The sequence below is a fragment of the Poecilia reticulata genome, linkage group LG13 (assembly GCF_000633615.1).
Source record: "Poecilia reticulata strain Guanapo linkage group LG13, Guppy_female_1.0+MT, whole genome shotgun sequence".
Classification (NCBI taxonomy): domain Eukaryota; kingdom Metazoa; phylum Chordata; class Actinopteri; order Cyprinodontiformes; family Poeciliidae; genus Poecilia; species Poecilia reticulata.
This window is the reverse complement of record NC_024343.1, coordinates 15,271,743-15,291,808: the sequence shown is the minus strand read 5'-3', so window position 1 is coordinate 15,291,808 and position 20,066 is coordinate 15,271,743. Positions and strand designations below refer to the sequence as shown.

At 45.3% G+C, this 20,066-nt stretch overlaps 1 protein-coding gene across 3 annotated transcripts in view; it reads right to left on the bottom strand.

Annotated features, from left to right (window-relative positions):
• kmt2a (lysine (K)-specific methyltransferase 2A) overlaps positions 1-20,066 on the bottom strand; it is a 39,315-nt gene that overhangs the window by 7,119 nt on the left and 12,130 nt on the right. The window contains exons 4-26 of one of the 3 annotated variants that reach the window (XM_008425637.2): positions 19,034-19,211; positions 18,063-18,291; positions 16,982-17,664; positions 16,572-16,645; positions 15,998-16,234; positions 15,328-15,474; positions 13,906-14,004; positions 13,549-13,669; positions 12,413-12,526; positions 12,084-12,268; positions 11,791-11,967; positions 10,724-10,834; positions 10,395-10,468; positions 8,902-9,116; positions 8,723-8,820; positions 8,498-8,635; positions 8,256-8,414; positions 7,407-7,518; positions 7,225-7,303; positions 6,943-7,103; positions 6,323-6,469; positions 3,652-6,226; positions 368-3,016 (exon numbers count right to left, since the gene is read on the bottom strand). In XM_008425637.2, the coding sequence (XP_008423859.2) occupies positions 368-3,016; positions 3,652-6,226; positions 6,323-6,469; positions 6,943-7,103; positions 7,225-7,303; positions 7,407-7,518; positions 8,256-8,414; positions 8,498-8,635; positions 8,723-8,820; positions 8,902-9,116; positions 10,395-10,468; positions 10,724-10,834; positions 11,791-11,967; positions 12,084-12,268; positions 12,413-12,526; positions 13,549-13,669; positions 13,906-14,004; positions 15,328-15,474; positions 15,998-16,234; positions 16,572-16,645; positions 16,982-17,664; positions 18,063-18,291; positions 19,034-19,211 (8,762 nt within the window). The remainder of the gene's footprint in view (positions 1-367; positions 3,017-3,651; positions 6,227-6,322; positions 6,470-6,942; positions 7,104-7,224; positions 7,304-7,406; positions 7,519-8,255; positions 8,415-8,497; positions 8,636-8,722; positions 8,821-8,901; positions 9,117-10,394; positions 10,469-10,723; positions 10,835-11,790; positions 11,968-12,083; positions 12,269-12,412; positions 12,527-13,548; positions 13,670-13,905; positions 14,005-15,327; positions 15,475-15,997; positions 16,235-16,571; positions 16,646-16,981; positions 17,665-18,062; positions 18,292-19,033; positions 19,212-20,066) is intronic. The other 2 variants (XM_017308218.1, XM_017308217.1) reach the window with 2 other exon arrangements.

The following is a 20,066-nucleotide window of genomic DNA, read 5'->3' as shown; positions in this document are numbered from 1 at the left end:
TGTGCAGCGGCTCTATTTCCCTCCTGTTTTGCCAGATCGATAGCCTTCAACTTAAAAGCTCCATCATACGAGTTTGAAATCACTTCTCCGTCGTGCCTACTGCTAGCATGTGCTTGTTCTAAATGAAAATTAGTGCTTTCTTCTTTGATTTCTAATTTTGACTTCCAATGATTCACTTCCTACTACAGAGCCCCCTGGTGGTCCAGAGAAAAGCCGCACCGGGCAGTAAGCCGCAAGGTTCAAAACGTGGGAAAAAGTAGCGGCTTATAGTCCGAAAAATATTTGCACAAAATGTTGAATATATTGCACAGCATTTTTCTTTCACCTCACATGTCAAAACCAGAAGCAAAAAACAGGAATTTCTCACCTTGGGTTTGAAGATGGCAGCAGTTTTCCAGGGTTGCTGTGATATTCATTTGCCTGGGAGGCCTTGAGCTTCTTCCCGCCGGTGATCTCTACACTCTGTCTGCCCCTCTTTACTTTCTTCTTGTTTTTGTCAGTAGCTAAAACTGCGGCCGACGCTGCTGTCGCTGAGTTAGTCGGTTTCTGATCTGACGATTTGAGGACAGGGTTTGTTCTGTTGCTCTGGGAAAGCAAAGCGGCCGGTTTTTGGGTGAAAACTCCAACAACACGTCCCTTGGCGGGGCCCAGATGGGCAGAAGGGCAGGGAGATAAAGCTGCGTTACGGTTCGGTTTGGACTCAATGGTCTGCACTCTGCTGATGGGCTGTGGCTGATGCTGCAGGTGAACGTTCCCACTTTCTGCCTCGCCGTGCTGGTTGACGGCCATGCTGATGGTCTGATGGGTCGGCAAGACGCAGATGCTGCTGGCGATGGATGTTTGAACGGATGAGGTGAGCTGCGACATGAGGGGAGCTCCCCCTGCTGGCTGGAGGACCACAGACTGATCTGACAGTCCCAGACCATGTGGACTTGCTTTGAAGAGGAGGTTACTGATCGGCCCGGCGATTTCTGCAGAACTCAGCACCGGGGTGGAGAGAGACACTGATCCCGGCGCCAGAAGCCCGGCGGAACCACTGGGCGGGACAGAGACCACATTCAACACCGACTGGCTGCTGCTGAGGCCGGAGACGGAGCAAGGCAAGATGTGCGTTGAGGAATCGTGACTCAGGATGCCAGTCTGAGGATTTGGAATTCTCTGCTGTATGAGAGTGGTGGGATCCAAGTACATGACCCCGCCTGACTTGGGCCTCTTGATGATATTTGGGACTTTGCGCTGGGGGGCGGAGATTGCGCTCAGCTCGACCAGGCTGCCGGGTTGTCCCGGGATGCTCGCTGTGATCTGCTGGGAAGACAGGTTGATCAGAGTCATGTTGGGAGGGCCCACTTCAGACGGCGCCAGGGCGGGCTGGCCGCGGGTGCGAGCTGGTTTCTTGTTTTTCCTCGGCAGACGAGAGATGGGCCTCTTCTTGCCATGAGAGGAGGCGATCACAGCCGGGGAAGAGGTCAGGGAGGAAGGACTGGAGACTATGGTGACGTTGCTCGTGAGGCCGAGCTCGTGAGGTCGACCCGCCTCAGAGACTAGAATCTGGTTCTGGTCGGAAGGCTGAGAGGGCAGACCGATGAGCAGGCCCGAGGTGGTGCTGGGTATTCCCGTTTGGAAGCCCGCCTGGGTGGTTCCGGTAAACGTGTGAAGCTGAGAGGGGTGAGGTATGGTGCCGAGGACTTTGCCACCAGCGGGGAAAATGGGCTGGCCTGGAGACAGACCAGTGTTCAAGCCTCTGGTGATGGTCATGGGGCTCAGCACGGCGGAAGTTGTGGCTTCCATCACTCCTGTTGCGCTGATCTTCTGGGTAACGCCGTTTGGCACCGTCTGAAGCACATAGAGGGGCTGGAACTGCTGGTTGACCACAATGAGTTTATCAGGACCCGGTTTGATGACTGCTGGGCTCGAGACCTGAGCCTGGGAAGGACCTGGACCAGGAACTGGACAGGGACTGCCTGCAGCAGCGGCTGCTGCAGCTGGGAGGTATTTCTGACTCGGAAGAGGCATGGAAGGAGAATTTGGCAAAACAGATGAGCCAGAACTCCTGTTTACTTCATGGTTTCCTGGAGTTTCCACCCCCTGACCGATAGCGGGGCTGGAAATGAACTGTTCTGGAGTCATGTGACCCTCTGCAGTCTGAACGTCCCTGCTTCCCAAAGCAGCACCGTCGTGCTGATTCTCGGACGGCGAGACGCCAGGACCCGCTGGTTTCTTATCGCTGCTCTTTTCCCCGCTGATGTTGTCCGGGTCGGAGTTCAAACCCAGGATAGTGCCGTCTGAGGTATTTGAGATGAGGCCGCCGGCCGAGTGGTTCTGGCTCGTGCTGACGGCCGGGCTGCGTGTCGTCAGAACCGAGAGGTCCGACGGCAGCTCAAGTGGAAGATATGGTTCTTCAACCGATATGGAGCTGTTGACGCTGGCCTCCACCACCCCTCCGCTCTCAGCGCTGGGCAGCGGCTGCGAGAAGTCATCAAACAGAATGTCTTTGCGCCTGTTCAGGTCATAGGTCTCGTCCAGCAGCAGCTCAGAGGACGATGGCTCGGACTGCTGACCCAGAGTCGGCAGCGACATGGACGGCGTGTTCAGCACAAACTCCATGATGTCCGACGGCAAAATATTCCCGCATTCGTCGCTGTTGTTGTTGTCGGAGTCTGACTTTAGCAGGTCTGTGCTGAGGGAGAGCTGGGCTTCCAGAGGATCCTGACCCTGGCTCTGCGGCTGGGATTTGACGCCTCCGCCGAGAGGAAGACAGTTTTCCTTCTGGTTCTTTCTACTTTCTCGTGTGTTGCCGCCGGTTCCACCGCCGCCGTTGTTTGCCTCCTTGCTCGAATCGTGGGAGTCGCCTTTGTCCGCGTGCCTTTCTCTGCCCCTCCTCTTGGGCGCGCTCTTCTGCGGGGCAGAGGAGGAGGTGGCCGTGGTGGTCGTGGTGCTGGTGGTGCAGACGCTGGTGTCGCTCTCAGAGCCGTCGTCAACGCCGTCAACTTGGCCGATTTGCTGTTTGCCCAAGGATCTGTTAAACACAACACATATAATATGTAAGGTAATGACAGGAAGTAAAGAAAGAACAAGAAATCAGACGATTCTAAGCTTCAGCAGTGACAGACATCACTGACAAAAACATTCCTCAGTGTGAAAGTTGGTAGTGAGTAGAATTGGGCGATACATTTATTTAAATTTCTTCAGATTTAATTTTTGGAAAATCTTGATTCTTTTTTAATCAATGAACTCCTCTTGTTTCTATAGTTGAGTGATGTCAACTCACTCAAAGCCCATCATCTTGTTTGACAAGCAAATCCTACAGCTTCCGTTTAAACTTTACCTTTAATAACATAAAGTTACCTAATTTTTAAAGTGCAATCAGTAATAATTTTATAACAAATTTATATCAGTAATAATTTCTTGGTTAATGTCAAGTTGTCATAACAAAGACATTTTAAATAATGTCAACTTTGTATTAAAAGTGTCATAATTTACCAAATGATGTTTTATGACAAGAGTCAAATATTTATGAAGGCTTATTCATGTTCATGACAGGTGTTATGTCATGTTTATGACAGTGTCATGACAGTCTTATCCACCCCCCTTCAAATAAAGTGCTACCAACATTTCAGTAAATAAATGTGTCAAAAATAATTGTGTACTAACAAAGTACTCAGCATGTCCTCTTCAGTTTTTCCTTGAGCCCTTTGCTGCTGCTGTTCCTCGTCTTTCAGAAAGCGCTGAAGCTGGGATCCCCTTCCTAAACAATCATCCAGCCCCTCTATTGACGGCAGGCCTTCGCCAGGGTTGATTATTGTCCGAGTGAAGTTGTAGTAGTAGGAGTCTTTACCCCTGTTATTTATTCCTCCATCTTCGTCCTCGCCACTGTCAGCAGATGAAGACGAGGTGCTCATATCATCCGCTCCGTCCACCTGCCCCTCAGCCGACTTCTTCCGTCCGCCGGTCCTCCTCTTAACCACGGCCCCCGCTCCGTCACCGCTGCCGTAAAAGGCAATGTCCTCCTCGCCGTACGAGCGGACGCCATAAAACGGAGTGAGTCCAAAGAACATGTTGGAACGTGCGCGGGCGCTGCGCCGCGGGTAACGCCTCTTGGCTGAGCCCGAGCCGTCGCTGTCGTCTTCATGATGCTTATCCTCCATGCCTCTGTCATGGTCGTCCTCCGGGCCTTCGCCGTCGTCCTCCTCTGCACACTGAGAAAGGAGGCTGTGGTGGTCTCTGAGCCTGTGGCGTGGACGGTTTTTGCGGAGTTCGTCTTCCTCCATCTGAGCCTGGGTGTCGGACTCGGAGCTGTCGCTGCTGCTGACAGAGGGCGAGGAGAACAGAGGGGACGGGGCGGAGCGGTGGGTCCCCTGTCCAGCAGGGGAGACGGTGGAAGAAGTGCTTGTGGGACAGGAAGATTGCGTCCCATTGGGGTCAGACTTCATATTGGTCTTGAGCGGAGTGTGAGAAGAGAGTTTGACTGGCCGCTTCTTCTCTCTGGAGGAAATCGACAACTGGTTGGTTATCTGTTTGGTGTGAGACTGAGTCGCGCTCACTACGCCTTTCTCTGCAGCCAAACTGGTCTGCATCTGCTGGAAGCTTTCTGGATTGCTGCTGCTGTACTTCCTCTCTGGACAGGGGAAATTCTCTCTGCTCTTTGTGGAGAACCTGTCCTCTCCCTGGTTCTGCTGCTTCTCCCCCTGAGGCTTTCCTTGGGATTTGGTGCTGTTTCCGAGCACTGGAGCTTTGCTGTTGTAGGAGCTGGAGTTTGGAGAATGTGTGCTGGAGCTGCCTGTGGTTTTTGCATTGTTGTTGAGAAGAGGAGCTTTGATGCTGCTGCTGTTCTGGTGGGTCTTCTCTCTGTCTCGGTCTTTGGACACATCTCTGCTGCCGGCTGATCTGACTTTGGGGTGTTTGTCTTTGGCAGCTGAGCCTGCAACCGGGGAGGTCAGGTGCAGGGAGCTCCGTTTGCCGACATCGTCCTCCACTGATGTCCGTGATGAAAAGAGGGACTTCCCAGCTGGACCTGAAGAGTAATCATTAGATTTCAGTGTACTGGACTTCTGCGGGGAGCCAGATTTTCCAACGACGGATTCCTTATGGAGTGGAGACGGTGTGGCATTCCCAGTGGCGCTGCTACTCTCCTTCCCTGAGCTGGGCTTGTCCTTGAATGGGGGGATGTTGGAGGGTGGATTGGATCGGTGACGAGGCAACAAGCTTAGACCATCGTGGTCTTTGTTTCCATGTTTTCCCTGCTTGTCGACCTGTTTGGTGCTGCCACTCCTCTGCTGACATGAGAGAGCAGCAGTGCCCACTGGGGGAGAAGACTGTCCCGAGCCCCCCGGTGCCAATCTTGGACTCTTGGTCTCACTTCCAGTCCGCCTCGATTGACTGCCGGTATTGCCATCTTTAGCTGAGCCAGAGTCTCTGTTTCGCTCTGCGCTTCTATAGCTGGAGTCTCTAGAGGGAGGTCTACCCCTGTCAGAATCCCTGCTTGATGGTCTATCTTTACCTTGGCCCAAGTCTTTTCCTCCTTCCCTGCTGTACTGTCTGTGTTTCTCGGAGTCCCTTTGTCCCACATCTCTGCCGAGAGACCTAGATTTGTCTATACCCTTGTAGCTAGGATTTTTGAAAGATGTCTTACTCTTATCCGTTTCTCTATTACTCGAGTCTCTATTTGCAAACCTCCCCTTCTCAGAATCTCTCGAGGAGTCTCTACTCAGCGGTTTTCCACTTTCAGATTCTTTCAGACAGGAGTCTGTACCTATAACTCTTCTCTTTTCTGGCTCTTTGGCTGATATGTCACCCTTGTCAAAGACTTTTTGCACATGCTCTCTGAGTGATTTACTTTTTTCTGACTCCTTGGATGCTTGGTTTCGACTTGACGTCCTTCCCTTGTCCAAATCTCTCAGGCCTTGTTCCCTTGCTGGTTGCAGCCTGTTTCCATCTGTGGAAAAGGATCTGCCCCTGTCCCCATCTCTTTGGACTGGATTCTTTTTTGAGTCTTTGATGAGGTGTTTGGATTTTTCAGGGTCTCTGGCCGGGGAGGGAATTAGAGGAGGGGGCGAGGTGAGGGGTCGTGACAAGCTCTGAGGTGCAGAGGTCAAGCCTCTGTGCCTGTTCAGCTGGTGGGGAGGAGAGGAGAGGGAAGGGGAGCTGTGCCGTCTGGAGTCAATGTTGCGAATGCTCGGATTCCCCGGTGAATCTGCCACAGCTTGGCTTTGGTGCAGCGGGATTCCCTCTACGATGAAAGAAACAAAAACTGGTTTAAATGTACAAAACTTGTGAAATCATTTATAATTATGTTCTAAACACAACAGGAGGTGCATGTTGGTACCTGGAGAAGACATTTGTTTGGAATCTACAGCGCGCTGGCAGGGGGGGTAGCTGGGATGTCTGTTTCTGGTGTAGACCCTGAGCTTCGGGGTATTTGCAGGAGAGAGGTTTTCAGAGCGTCTTGGTGACTCAAATGGATCAGGAAAGTCTGTAAAAAAAAAAAAAAAAAACACACAAAAACATTTAATACTACAAATACTGTTATTAATACAGAACCACAGAGAAATTCTATGGTAAAGAAAAAAACTCAGTAATGGTCTTGATTACACACACACTGTGTGAGTCTTCTTATATTTTTGAAAACACAAGATGTTCAAAATTACAACCCGGAACCCAATATGGCTGATATATATGAGTTGATACTGACAACTATTGATTAGTTTTGATTAACTGATGCCATCAACTTTGCTTAGCTGACCATGAGACGTTGAGAGGCTAAAACCTTTTCTCTGCCTACATGCCCCAGAATGCTGTGCGGTTCTGGACTGGAGTTCAGTGAAAACCCATTGGACGTATCATCTATTGATACCGATAACGTGTCTATCGCAGTATATATACTTTTTGTGCTTTAACGCAGCTTACAAACAGGAATCGGAAACAGAAAAGTCAGTAAGTTAGTACCTGTAACAGGAGGTGGGCTGTGTGCAATTGTGTGATTCTCCTCAGGACCCATCACACTCTTCATGTCAGACTCTGCCACTGGAGGGTGACAAACTAATATCCTGCAGGTGTACACACAACGCTTTCGGGCGTCTAAAGTGCTCCAGTATACCCTCGAACATCTGAGGAAAATAAAATGTTTTCGGTTTGATGAGCAATGTCAATTTCCTCTGAGGTTAATCCAGTTCATTTCTGTCAATCACTGATAATAATGACAACGTCTAGATTAAAAACTCCACTTACTGGTATCCAACTGGGAAGAGCTTCCGTTTGCAGTCTGAGAGCTCAGTCAGTATTCCCAAACAATCAATTGTCATGGAGCCTGCAGTGACAGTGTGAGAGTCAGTGTTCAGCACACAGAGGAAATAAAGTTAAGAAAAAGAAATGACAGGCTTTAAAATCAATGTTTAGCAACAGCATATCACCTATTATCATGTGGACATTTTCAGACTCCAGCCCTGCCAGCCACTTCCTCCTGAGACTGATCCCTTCCAGGTCCACCAGGATTCTGCGGGTTACCTCAAACCCCGTCACCACCTGGTAGGAAAATACGCAAACAGAAGAGATGAGGGGAAAACCTTCTCACAGCATGAACGCACATGAACTGCTTCTGCTCTCTACAGTGTAATAAGACATAAGAATTTATATCCCATTATGACGTTTTACCATTTTGCCACATAATTAAAAACTTCAGGTTAGCATAGCATAGTTTATAACTGCAAAAATGTTGGAAAATGATAGATGGTGTAAACTGAAAATGTTATAATGCATTTATAAACAAACCAAACTCTTTAAAAAAAAAAAACAAAAAAAAAAAACACTGCGCCAAGAACCACAGAAGAAAACGAAATGAAAACTTAAGAAGAAGAAATTAGCACAACTTCACAACTTCTTTCTTCACAAAACAGAAACGAAAATAAAGCGGCATGAGATTTTGTTGTCTTTGGTAAAGGACCACACATCCTTTCTCCGGCTGGCGATAGACTAGCGGATTTGTTTTGGGTCGTATTTACCCAGAATGCCCTGCTCTGTGGTCCGCTTCCTGCTTTTGAAGTTCCATTTACTCAAACCGAGACCTGGGTTTTTAGGTTTTAAAGTGGACCGAATGCATCCAAACCTTTTCAGACTTTTATTAGTAAAATAAATAAACAAATAAACCTTATGACATTTTTTGTGTCACACTACCACATAAAACTACAATAAAATACATTGTTTTATGGGAAGAAATGTGCAGAAGCTCCAAGAATATCAATAATTACGCTGTCCTTACTTACCTCCCCCTTGATGAGGTCCCTGTGCTTTGGACAGTAGACTTTCCTGTCTTCCAGGAAAACACAGTGGCAGTTGCGGGCACACATGAAGTGGTAGCTGCTGGTGCAGGAGGTGAGGCAGCAGCCCACAGTGGCCCCCATCTTCTCGCACCTTTCACAGTTCTGCACAGAAAAAAAGGCAGGTTGAGAACATCTGCAGATTAGATGCATGAGGAAAGAGAGGTTACGTGGACCGAGGGTCTCACCGTTTGCCTTCCTCTGAGAACAGCGGCGTGAACGTTTTTCAAAGCTCCGTCGTCATCTTCAAACACCTCCGCAGACCAGAGAGCGCAGTTCACGTGAGCCCACTCGTTCTGACCGATGTATAGCAGCCTGCCGCAGTCCTAAAAAACGCAAAAGAGATATTTCCAGGTGATAAAGACCTGATTCTTTTGACGCCGTGAAGTGAGTTGGGATTGTTGGGGACTTACATTGGTGTACTCGTCTCCATACTGGAAGCACAGCACACACTGCCTGGTATCGGTGATGCCTGGAGGAGGGAGAAAGGGTTCAGGACTGTCCTCGTGATCTGAAGGGAAAATAAAACACGTTTTAAAAAAACGAGAGTTTCCATGCATTTGGAGTCCTTTATTTATTTTCATTGGCTTACCTGCCAGGAGGTCAGGTGGCGGTGGCAGTGAAGGAGGTAGCGGAGGTGGTGAAGCTGGTGAATCTAGCTTGGCAGGGTTCTTGGGCTGCGGAGCTGGGATGATCTTTTTCATGAAGTGGGGGTGAACGGCCCGGCAAAGCTCCTGCCTCTCCTGCCACTGGGCGTAGTTGTGGTCCAGGGATGGAGGAAGGACGGCGTTGGGGAGAAGCCCACTGCTGGTGAACAGTACCAATACTTAGTGGGACAAATATCACTTATTGTGTTATTTATTATTGTGTTGTAGTAAAAATGCCCCTTATTGGGTTTTCACTCGGGTAGACTGGTGAGACCAGGATGTTGATGCAAGAGTAGCAAAAAGTGGAATACTAAGAAATAAAGGCTTTCAAATATCCATCCATACTAAAATATTACTGAGCTACTTATTTAATCAGTCTGTATATAACTGGGTATGAAGTGGATCTGTATGTTTTGTAAAGTACCCAAGGTATTTCTTCTGAATTGGCACGTTTAAATAAACGCAATGAAAACAACTTTTACAGTCGGTGGTGACGAAGCTGTGACAAGTGTGTAAACAAAAATCTAGCATTAAAATAAAACACAGATCTGGAGGGAAAACACTGAAGCATTGAAGCTCATCCAAAGAGTTTTTGTCAAGTTGAGCGATGCTGATGATCTGAAGCTTCGAGCCTCAGATCATCAGCAGAGGAGGCATCCAGAAACAAATCCTCCAAGCGACGGCCTCATGAACCACGCGCTGCATCGCTGGGTTTAATGCGACGGCTGAAGCGATCCAGAACGCAGCAGTCCAAGCTAACAAGTAAACCACAAACACGTATCGAAGGCCCTTTGAGAGAAAACCGACACGGTTGCGGTTTGCCTCCCTCAAAGCCGGGAGGCAGGCGGAATAAACGGCGTGAGGAAGCTGACAACTAAATCCGAGTGACTGGCTGGGTAAGACAACGAGTGAAACAGAGACAGGGTGAATGAAGTTTTCAGGAAAAATCTCAGCATGCAGAAAAACATCCCTCCAATATCAAGAGGATGATTCGGCTCATATATTTAAAGATACATATATATACCCCACATTTTATTCCTTCTATCAATAATTACAGAGCCGTGCTTCTTGCAAACATCACAAAGATTTTTGGAAAATCTCAGATTACAGCAGTATTACGGGTCAAAGCTTCTCTGTAATTACAAACGTAGCTTAGAACAGCGTTTGAGAAATGATAGCAAATCACACATTTGTCAATACCACCAACTGCCAGGGACTTTCGCTTAAAATACAGACTCCCAGACTTTATTCGTATTAGGGTGAGCTTTTACTTCGCTCGTTATAAAAGAATGCTTTCCCCAATTTGATCTCCATGCTTCCAGTTTCAGCTTAGCACGACATGTTCCGATATCAAATAACCTCAAAAGCCAAGGGACGGGGAAAATACCAAACATTATTTAATCACGATTGCGTTTGCTACAACGGGATAGAAACTCACTTGGCATTGACTTTTTGCCTTTCCCAGAACCTGGATTCCTTCACTTTGAACCACGGGAAGATTCGGTCCATTTGCTGAAACAGAAAAAAAAAAAAAATTCAGTGGAGTTCGCAAGTCAGCGCGGACCCGTCATCGAGGGCGAAGCGGCGCTGTACGACACCGGTCTTCATAGATCACAACGCTGACACTTGACATCGTAAGGATGAGTTTTGGCCAAACATGAGAAAACTACTATTCAAACTGTCTTAGTATGTGTGAACCATTTTTCTTTGTTTCAGCTGTAATTTTGCAGCGATGACGCCAAACCAAAGTTAGTTTAGGAATCTTACCCGAATGAAGAAAGACTTCACCATGCTGTTTGCTTTCCTGCTCTCAGGCTGGCCTCCGTCGCTGCTGAAGGCCGTCTGAATGATTCGCACGACGTCGTCGCTGAACTCCACCTGGGAGGCGAAGCATGAAAACACAAGCACAGCATGACCAATACAGAAAAAAAAAAAAACCCCACCCAGATCCAGGTGATCATCTTTCAATCTGCATCCCAGGTTTGGCCAGAGATGGCTAAAGTGACATTGCTTGAAATCTTCCAGAAAGTATTTTATATGTCTTGTCCATCTTTTCTTTAAACAAATATACTGTATAGGTGCAACTTAGGAATTTTCCTTTCAATTAAATGTTTCAATTTATGTTCATTATTGTTTAAATAATTGTAGGTCTTATTTCTGTGGCAGATTTGATGAGGGAGATTTAACATTCACAACATGCTGAATATCCAGGCATTTTATGTTTAAGTACATAAGTAATAAGGCTTTTCCTTTAAGTTATGCATGTCACGCATTTATGTTGTTATATGTTTTTGTTAATGTGTCAATTTAGTGCAAAATCTTTCCGAGCAAATCAATGGTTTTGGTTTTTCAGCCAAACGATCAACTAATTAAAAGATTAATCATTAAAAGTTGCAGCCAAATTCAGTTTGGGTGAATAAAAACGTAACAAAATACACTTTTTTTTTATTTGTCACTCTGTCAGATTATAATCCAACTGTGGTGGAGTGAGCAAGTTGTAGTATTGATTTGGTGATTGTTTCTTGGTATGCATTCTGTTTATTGTAACCTTTTATTACACAGCAGCCGTCAACACAGAGAAAATCAAACCCAACGGAAAAGTCAACCAACCAGGAAGCTCCTTATTCCTGAACATTTCAAATCATCCATGTCATCTCGGCATTAAAAATGCAGCAGCTGTTCAAAACCGTGTTTACAGTAGATGTGATTCCACTTTGCCTGCCTTCATTAAATATGAATGTGCATCAAGTATCTCTCATTAAAGAGCAGCAGACTCCAAATTTGAAATTTTGTCTGTTGTAGCTTTGCTATAAAGACCGAGGTCAGTTACTCACCAATGAATTGTAACGGCCCTGATCCATCTTTTTCTCAACAGACTCGAGATCCGGAGGGGAGTCGCTGGGAGGGGTCGGGGGGACCTCCGTCAGGACCGGGGGATCCGGGCCCTCCGGGGATCGTCGGGATGGAAGACTCTCCTCTGTTTCTGGATTCAGCTCTGGAGGCTTCACCGCCTGTCGCATGATAAACGCAACACGTCCATACAGCTGAGGCTTCATTTTGCTGTAAATTCAACTACATCAACTGTATTGTGGCAGCGCCGTCTAAGACGCCGATTTGCGTTTCTCACTCGTTTGTAGCGCAGCAGGTGCGTGGATGTGCGCGAGTTGAGCAGAGCGTTGAGAACATTGCGGATGCAGCCCTGAAGCTCCCTCTCCAGCGCCATCCTCCACTCGGCCGGGCGGCGCTCCGTGCATTTGGTGCACGTGTAGGCCGCGCTCTGTGGCAGCTTCGACAGCAGCTCGAACGTTTCGTCTGACGGACAGAGATACGACCGGCCATTAAGGCCCCTGCCACTCGGTTTACTGCCTGTCGGCATCCGATCAGGACTGCCTGTCAGGCCTCAGACACTGAGCGTGCTTTATTGGTATTACGGCGTCTGCGTGGCGTCGCGGTTACCTGTAAGGTTCTCACACTTGCCATGAACCCATTTCTTGCAGCGACTGCACTCCATCTTCTTGCCGTCACAGTCGTCATCTTCAAAGCACTTATCACACAGTGGGCAGAGATTCCCTACAGGAAAAGATTAGAATCAGATGAAATGTGCTTTGACAACATTTTGATGCCATCTGCAGCATTTCCTACACCAACTAGAAGTGGTAAAGCCTTCAAAACATATTTGTTTTTAAACTGCAGTACAATAAACATTCCTTAAATTTGAGAACATTTCAGAGACAAGAAAAAAAAATGTTTTTAGGAAACGTAAATTATGTGTGCCACAAGTATTAGCACTTAAGCTGCTAGTATTTTTGCACAACCTGATTTTGTTGGTCATTTTGGCAATTTCTTGCAACTTTCCACAAGGTTGCAGCATAGAGACAAACAAACCTTAGACCATTTTCTCTCTGCTCAATCTCTAGATTGTCTTCAGTTTGTGTCCTTTGAACACATGGTTCCATTTAAAGACCTAGTAGAGTCAAGCAAACTCCACATATTTACATTTGGGATGGTATGTCATCTAATTGGCATCTAATGGTTGTTATGGAGACTTGTTGACTAAATAAGTTGATTGTCTACTTCTCCAATAGTGAAATTTGGAGAGATAACCTGCTTTCCTTTCTCATCTAGCTTTGCTTCAGTTCTATTGTGTTTTGTTGTTTACTTTTTAATTATTACTCTCAGAAAAAACTAGCAAATCTTTCATGTCTCTCATTTTGAAGAGTAGCAAAGAAAAACCAGCCATATTTTCATCCCAGCACCAGAATCAGCACCAATAACTAATTAAAAGTTTCTCTGAGCAGAAATGAACATAAACTGGAGCTTAATTTATTTTAAAACTATTTTCAGGGATGCCTTTAAGAATGGGTTTGAGATTTCACAAGTATTTTTTTTCTCCTTGATGTGGTTTATATTTCAAACTAACTACAGATTTTTCTCACTTTAATGGTGAGTAAAAGGGAAAATTATTTCAAGGATTTTTGCCCGTCTTTACCAGAAGGTGTTGTAACATTGACTGAAGTTAATCATTTCTTTCAAGTCTAAGAAAGAAAAAGCAGAAGTGCTGAACTAGTGACCGGAACGTTGACCTCCCTCACCTTTAGAAAACAGTTTGGCACAGTCGTGACACATGGAGAAATCATGTGACCACTGGGCGTCCCAGGACTTCCCAGGTTTGGTGGCTCCACAATTCTTACAGCGCACACACTTGGTACAAATCTGAGGGGGGAGGGGGGACAAAACACATGACCGTAAAGACCAAAGCGCTTCAGTAAAATGTGTAACAATTGTGAAAGTGGAGCCACGATGAGGGGGAAATATTTTGATAGACACAAGCTATGTAGTTCAAGTGAATTGAGAAGATAAGCAGTGAACCCACAAGAGGAAGGAGAGGAGGAAAGAGAGTGTGAAATTTGCTTAGAAGTGGGTGGGAGTACAGAGATGCTGATCCGTACCCAGACTCTCTTCTTCTTGGTAGGTCTGCTGGGGTAGTTGGGACCCAGGCACTCCGGGTGATAGCTGTTACGGCACTTATCGCACTCTAGCAGCTGCTGCTGCGTTGCAAAAGGCCAAAAGGAAGATGAGGAAAAAAAATTTAAATAACAAATGAGGCACTGATAACTCTTTTTAAAGTTCTACACTCACATTTTTAAAACCGGTGCAAGTGTGTCAGCGGCATTTATAAATGAACGAACGACAACAATCACTGCTTTTTAGATCAGTACTTGACGTTAAAATGTTGACTACTTCGCAAAACAATCTGAGGAGTTTAGGCCGACGTGTGCAGCTGAAACCAGATTTTTACATTGTTTTCCCCCTCGTCGTTTCCCATTTCAGGAGAGATACAATTATCAAAATTATCTGCACGTTAAATATCAGAGTAAGAAGAGATCATTTTTTACAGATTTTTTTTTATTTCTATTTTTTTACTAGCCTCATGTTCAAATGTTTACATGGATTTTCTTAGTATTTGATAAAATTGCCTTCAGAAACATCTGGATTTCTTTCCACAAGCTTCTCATGATAGTTTGCTGGAAGGTTGGCTCTTGGCTCCAGACAGAACCGGTGGAACCGGTGAGAGGTTTAAACGTTTCACCGTGGATCATGACTCTCTCAGATCAGAACATGGGAGAAGTAACTCCTTGCTGAGGAGTACGATGGACGTCCAAAATAATTTTGCTGAAGTAGAGTCTTTGCAGAGTTGCGACAAAAAGACATCCATGACTATGTCTCCATTTCAGTTAAACGTCGAGAGACGTTGTCCCACCGTCATCATCTCGGTTTCCCCAATTAGCTTATGAAAAATTCTGTATTTATAGAAAAGTATTCATACATTTTTATTTGAATGTTCTCAGTTTTCTGGCATTCTGCAAACAAATGAAACATGAAAAGCTTAGTCTGACAGAGCAGGGGTTTTTTTCTTTGCCTTTTTACACAGGGTATGTAAATATCTGGTCTCAGCTGCAGCTGGGAGTGCAGACTTCTGCGAGCGACGCTCTGCTTTACAAGCCGATATCTTCTGAAACAAACGGCCAAACTGAGTCATCCAGCACACATCCTTCATCTTTTATAAAGATTTACAAACAACAATCCGAGCCATTGATCGAAATTAATGCACACAGAGGCTTCAATGGGTTGCTTAGATTAAATATGTTCACACATAATTCTTAAATGGCAGCCATACAAGGCTCACGCTGTGCAGATTTTGCACAGGGTGTGAGTTCAATAATAAAAGCATGGCAGGAAGCCAGGAAGCTGATTAAATGATGCGTGCTGGCAGGACTAGCGAGCATCTTTCCTTTCAGGAGATTCTCCTCCCTGTCAGTCTCAACTGAGCTGCTTTTGTCTCCAGCTGTAGACTGTACTAAAAGGCTTACTTTGGCTTTCTGGTGCTGGCGCCCACAGGCCTGGCAGAACCGGCAGCGTCGACAGCACCAGTTCTCAAACTGCTCCTGGAGGGGGCGCTCTGACTCCCCCAAGCAGAAGAGGTGGAATGGTTCGCAGCACACCTGGCAGAACACAAACTGGAGGGAGAGCAAAAGTTTAGAGGGAGGCAGAGACAAAAAATGAGGGCACAGGGAATTTAATTAAGAAGCTGAAAACAAATATTTTAAGACTTCACTATTCGGTTTCTGACTTTTTTTTTTAATCCTTGAGAAAGTAATAAAATCTCTTTGAATCTTTTTGTGTTTCATCACAGAACAACCACAAGCTTCATTCATGACTTCTTTTTTTTTTATTCAAATCACCTTTAGATGCAATTACAGCAGCACTTCTTTTGGGTTAAGCATTAATTGTTCCCACTTTAGACAGAAATTTTGTTTTTCTTTGATTTGTAGCTTCAACTCAGTCAAACTGGATGCTCTGTGAACATCCATGCTGAAGTCTAATGCTGCCACCACCATGTTTCACAGTAGGAATGGTGTGTTTTGCAACACAAACCTTGTTACAAGTGGCCTAAAATGACAAAGTTTGTCATTTTCTTTCTTTTGTTGCAAAAAGGTTTGACGGGTGTAAATATTTTCGAAGTGTGGTTATTTTTCTTACCTCGACATTTCCACTGCTTGCACACAGGAAGCAGAGTACCCTGGGTGTGATGGGCACAGAGGTGAGCAGGCTGAGTCCACCAGCTTCCCACACCTTCTCCACATCATGTTCCCTCTTGAAATCCACTCTGATTCGATGCACTCCGTCGCAGGGAGCTCGGGACTTCACCTGGTCCCTAGTCGAGGGAGTGCTCAGCAAGTTTAAAGTACTGCTGCTGGGCGGTTTTGTTGTCAGCGGCTTTTTTGGATAAACGAAAGAGTAGGGGAGCGTGTGTTAAAAAGCTTTTAATTAAACACTGCAACACTTTTGGTCTAGTTTCTAGTGCAAATATCTTAGTGCAATTGAAATGAAACTAAAAACACAAGTATGTTTTCAGCACGACTTATTTTAAGTCAATAAAAGTGAAATAATCTGTAAATGGAACAACTTATGCCTACTACTTTTTCATTTATATTAAGGAATTATTGACTTAAACCTTTTTACTTTTTCTTTTTTTTTTAGCCTCGTCTTATTTCAAGTGTACAAAGATGTTTGTACTGAACCAAAACTACTTGGTAAGAGTTTGTAGGCTTACCTTGTCTTTTGTTCTCTGTTTCGGAGATGGAGGAATACTGCGGGAAATTGGCTTCTTTGACGTTTTTGAGTCAACTATGGAAAAATGAAATGATACAAGACGTAAGTAGAACACAATCACCCAACAACAACCACGTCAGATTTAAGGAAATTGTCCTCTTTTTTTTTTTTTAATTTGGCCACATGTGACCTGTGTTGATAGCAATCAGACTCAAGGTGAAAAAACAAACACAGGACTGCTGCCAGCTCTACTGCTACACCACTTGAAGCACCAAGGAAATGTAGTTGCTTTGAGCTATTACAAAACACCCAGTTTTTGGTATCATTTAAATATTAAATGATACCAACAGGACAGGAAGGTGAAACTATTATGGGTTTCACCAGTCTGTTAGGAAGAAAACAACCATGTACCCATTGTGGCTGAGCTCTGCTGTTGTGTTGAGTGCTGTTGGGATTTTTTCTTGGGTTCGCTCAGAGAAATCTTGGGTGAAGCGTCTTTCTTTGCAGGCACCTGACTCGCAGGTGTCCACTGTGAGGGCTGCTGACACTGAGTCGACTGTGAGGGAGAGCTCTGGGCTGAAGATGACGAGGAGGAAGAAGACGACGACGACGAAGAGGACGAGGACGAGGACGAGGAACTAGGTGAAGACGAAGACGCGGGGGAAGAAGCTTGAACAGACTGGTGTGGCTTGTGTCCCTTTTTACTGGAGGTGCCGCTTGTGACTGGAATCTGTTTGGCGTCTGGGGTCGGAGGCGGGGAGTGAGGCTGGGACGTGCCCTGCCCCGGGGTCTGCGCTTGCTCTGCTGGGGCAGGGGACGAGGCGATGGCTGGCGATGACTGCCTGGACAGAGGCTGCTGTTTGGACTTCTCCTCCATCAGCTTTAGAGGGTGGGTCTCGCTATTTCTCCGAGCAGGGTCCTCTTTTAAAGGAGCGGAAGGCGGTTTGGGGGGAGACTCCGAACTGGGGGCTTTTAACGGATTGAGGCCCTCTTTCCTCTCCGAAATCTTCTTTTTCTTGTCCTTCTTGCCTTTCCCTTGCTTTTGGAGAAACATCTTTGAAGGCATCCACTGCAAATTCTGACACTTTCTCATCCTGAAAGTTGAACATAAAAAGCGTAAACTTTACTTTTCTTAAAAGAAAATAAAAGAAACATAAAATATTGTGGAAAATATACTGATTTTTTTTTAATATTCCTTGAATGGTTTGCTTTTTATTGCAACTATGGACGTGAAGTCTGTTCATAAAGGCTGAAATGGATTTATTGATGTGCTTCATAAAACTATTTTTTACAATTGGTTAAAACCTTGTGATGAACGGATCAGACATTTTTGTCACTAGCATCTTTCAGTACTGGCTAGTGTGGTTAGCTTGAATAGCAGTCCTAAAAAATTAGCCTTCCTGTTATTTGCTCAAAGTCTTGTTCTCTCTCACTTTCTGCCAGGCTAAATAAACCATAGACAACTACATTAAGTCCATAAGCTAAGACTTACTTGCAGCATTGCTTCTTAATGTTTCGCCCTCCAAACTTGGGCTTGTCTAGACAGTTGGTGCATTCGCCACAGTCTTCTGGAACCTGGCAGCCTGAGCACTGGCCGCAGCGGCGGGACCGGCGGCCCTTTTTGGGAGGAGCTTCTTGAACGGCCTTCTGTCGCGTCTCTCTTGGCTTTATGGGAGGAGACTGGGGCTCTGCCTCCTCTGAGCCTGCTACTGATGACTTGTCTGTTCAATGAAACCCAGCACATATACATATTAGCATTAAGAGTAAAAATGTTACACTTTGTTGCTTTTATGCCCGTTTAGAATGAAAATAATTCAAAACAATTCTGTGAACAAAGCCGATAGCTTTTCAAAATGAAATACAAATACTGATGGGAAAGAAACTGAGTATAATTTTCAGTTATCCTCCAAACTGCTTACATGCCACAGTCAGGAGAAACAACCTCACATAAACTCTCATGTTCTAACATGACATAAAAACTAGTCAGAAATGACAGGAACAGAGCAGCTCAGCTCCTCTCACTCCTCCAGCACTTCACTGTGTACTTGTGCTCCCATGGCTGGCTGGATTTCTCTGCTTTTTTGCTAATCAATTTTCAGTTCGTGCACAGATGACGTTAGAAAAAATAAAAATTGTGCTCGCAATGTCTACTGATGTTATGAGGTCATGATACACTTGTCTAAGTTTTATTTACAAGCTTGAATCATACATTCTCATATCAAAATTACACATTTCCAGATTCCTTAAGGTTGTTCGAAACTAAATACAACAGCAAAGGAAGGGAAGAAAGAAGGATGAAAGCAAAGGAGGAAGAAATGAAGGAAGGTTTAGAATTTCTCAGGGGAGCCCTTTCATTTTTTAAGCATTATCTCATTAAAACAAGATGTTTTTCACTATTACGTGTTTGAAAGAAAAGCTTAAAAGAGAGCAAGTCAACAGAGAGCTAAGTTAAAGATGCCTCACCATCATTCCCCATGGAAGATAGGATCTTCTCTCTCTCCTCCCAGGGCAAGGCACTAAGTGTGGGCATATCATCAGGAAACACGGCCCGGTTACGGCCGAGAGCCACGGCTGCACGACGACACACGTGCTTGATGCGTGGACCGCGGACAGAGGCCTCTGACGAGTCGCTCTCCTGACCCTGCACACAAACACAAAACATGAAGCAGGTGGAAAAGGTTTCCAAACAGCAAAGGCACATATGTATGTAGACAAAAGTTCACTGCAGAAGTTCATGTAAGTCTTTACATGACTTGGTGATTATGACTTTTCGGTAAAATAATAAGTTATGACAATTCTGCTGTTAACTGGAATAGGTCTATTTTCAAGTTGATCTGCGTTGATTCGTTGCAAATCCGAAGCACATACAGCCAATCTTGGTAATTGTTTAATAAGTGATTTCAGTGCACATACACTGACAGCACCACTCTTTAGTGTAGAAGGTGTTACTGTGAAGAGAAAAGGAGCACTCGAGAACTTTCAGTAGAGTTGATTTAGTTAAGCTCACTAATGGTGTTAACCACAAATATAAGATGCTAAAAGCTGTTCAAATGTCAACTTCAAAATACTTTGTGTTTGTTTTAAATTCCCAAGATCCAGCCCTCACAAACCGGGAGTGATGCAGCCTCTGCTTCTAATAAAACTCACAGAAACCCAAGATCAGAAAGTTGCCCCACAATTCTGACTGGGCCATGTGAAGCAGCAATGATGAGGATATTGTTACGAGTGACATGAACGAGGCACTGCCAGCCTGTCAATGAACAAAAAATTCACATCGAGTTCCCTTTTCTGTATAATAAGCATAATAAGAATTCCCCTCAAGTAATACCCTCTGTGGGACTTTCCTCCTATCTAATTTCAATATGAGTTTCTATTTATGGAAAATAGACAAAGCATCATTCTCACTATCACTCATCGTCACTTGTGGGGTAAAGAACAGGAATACGAGAAACAGAAAAGTGAGATTTGAGTTCTGTGAAAACAACAAAAAAAAAAG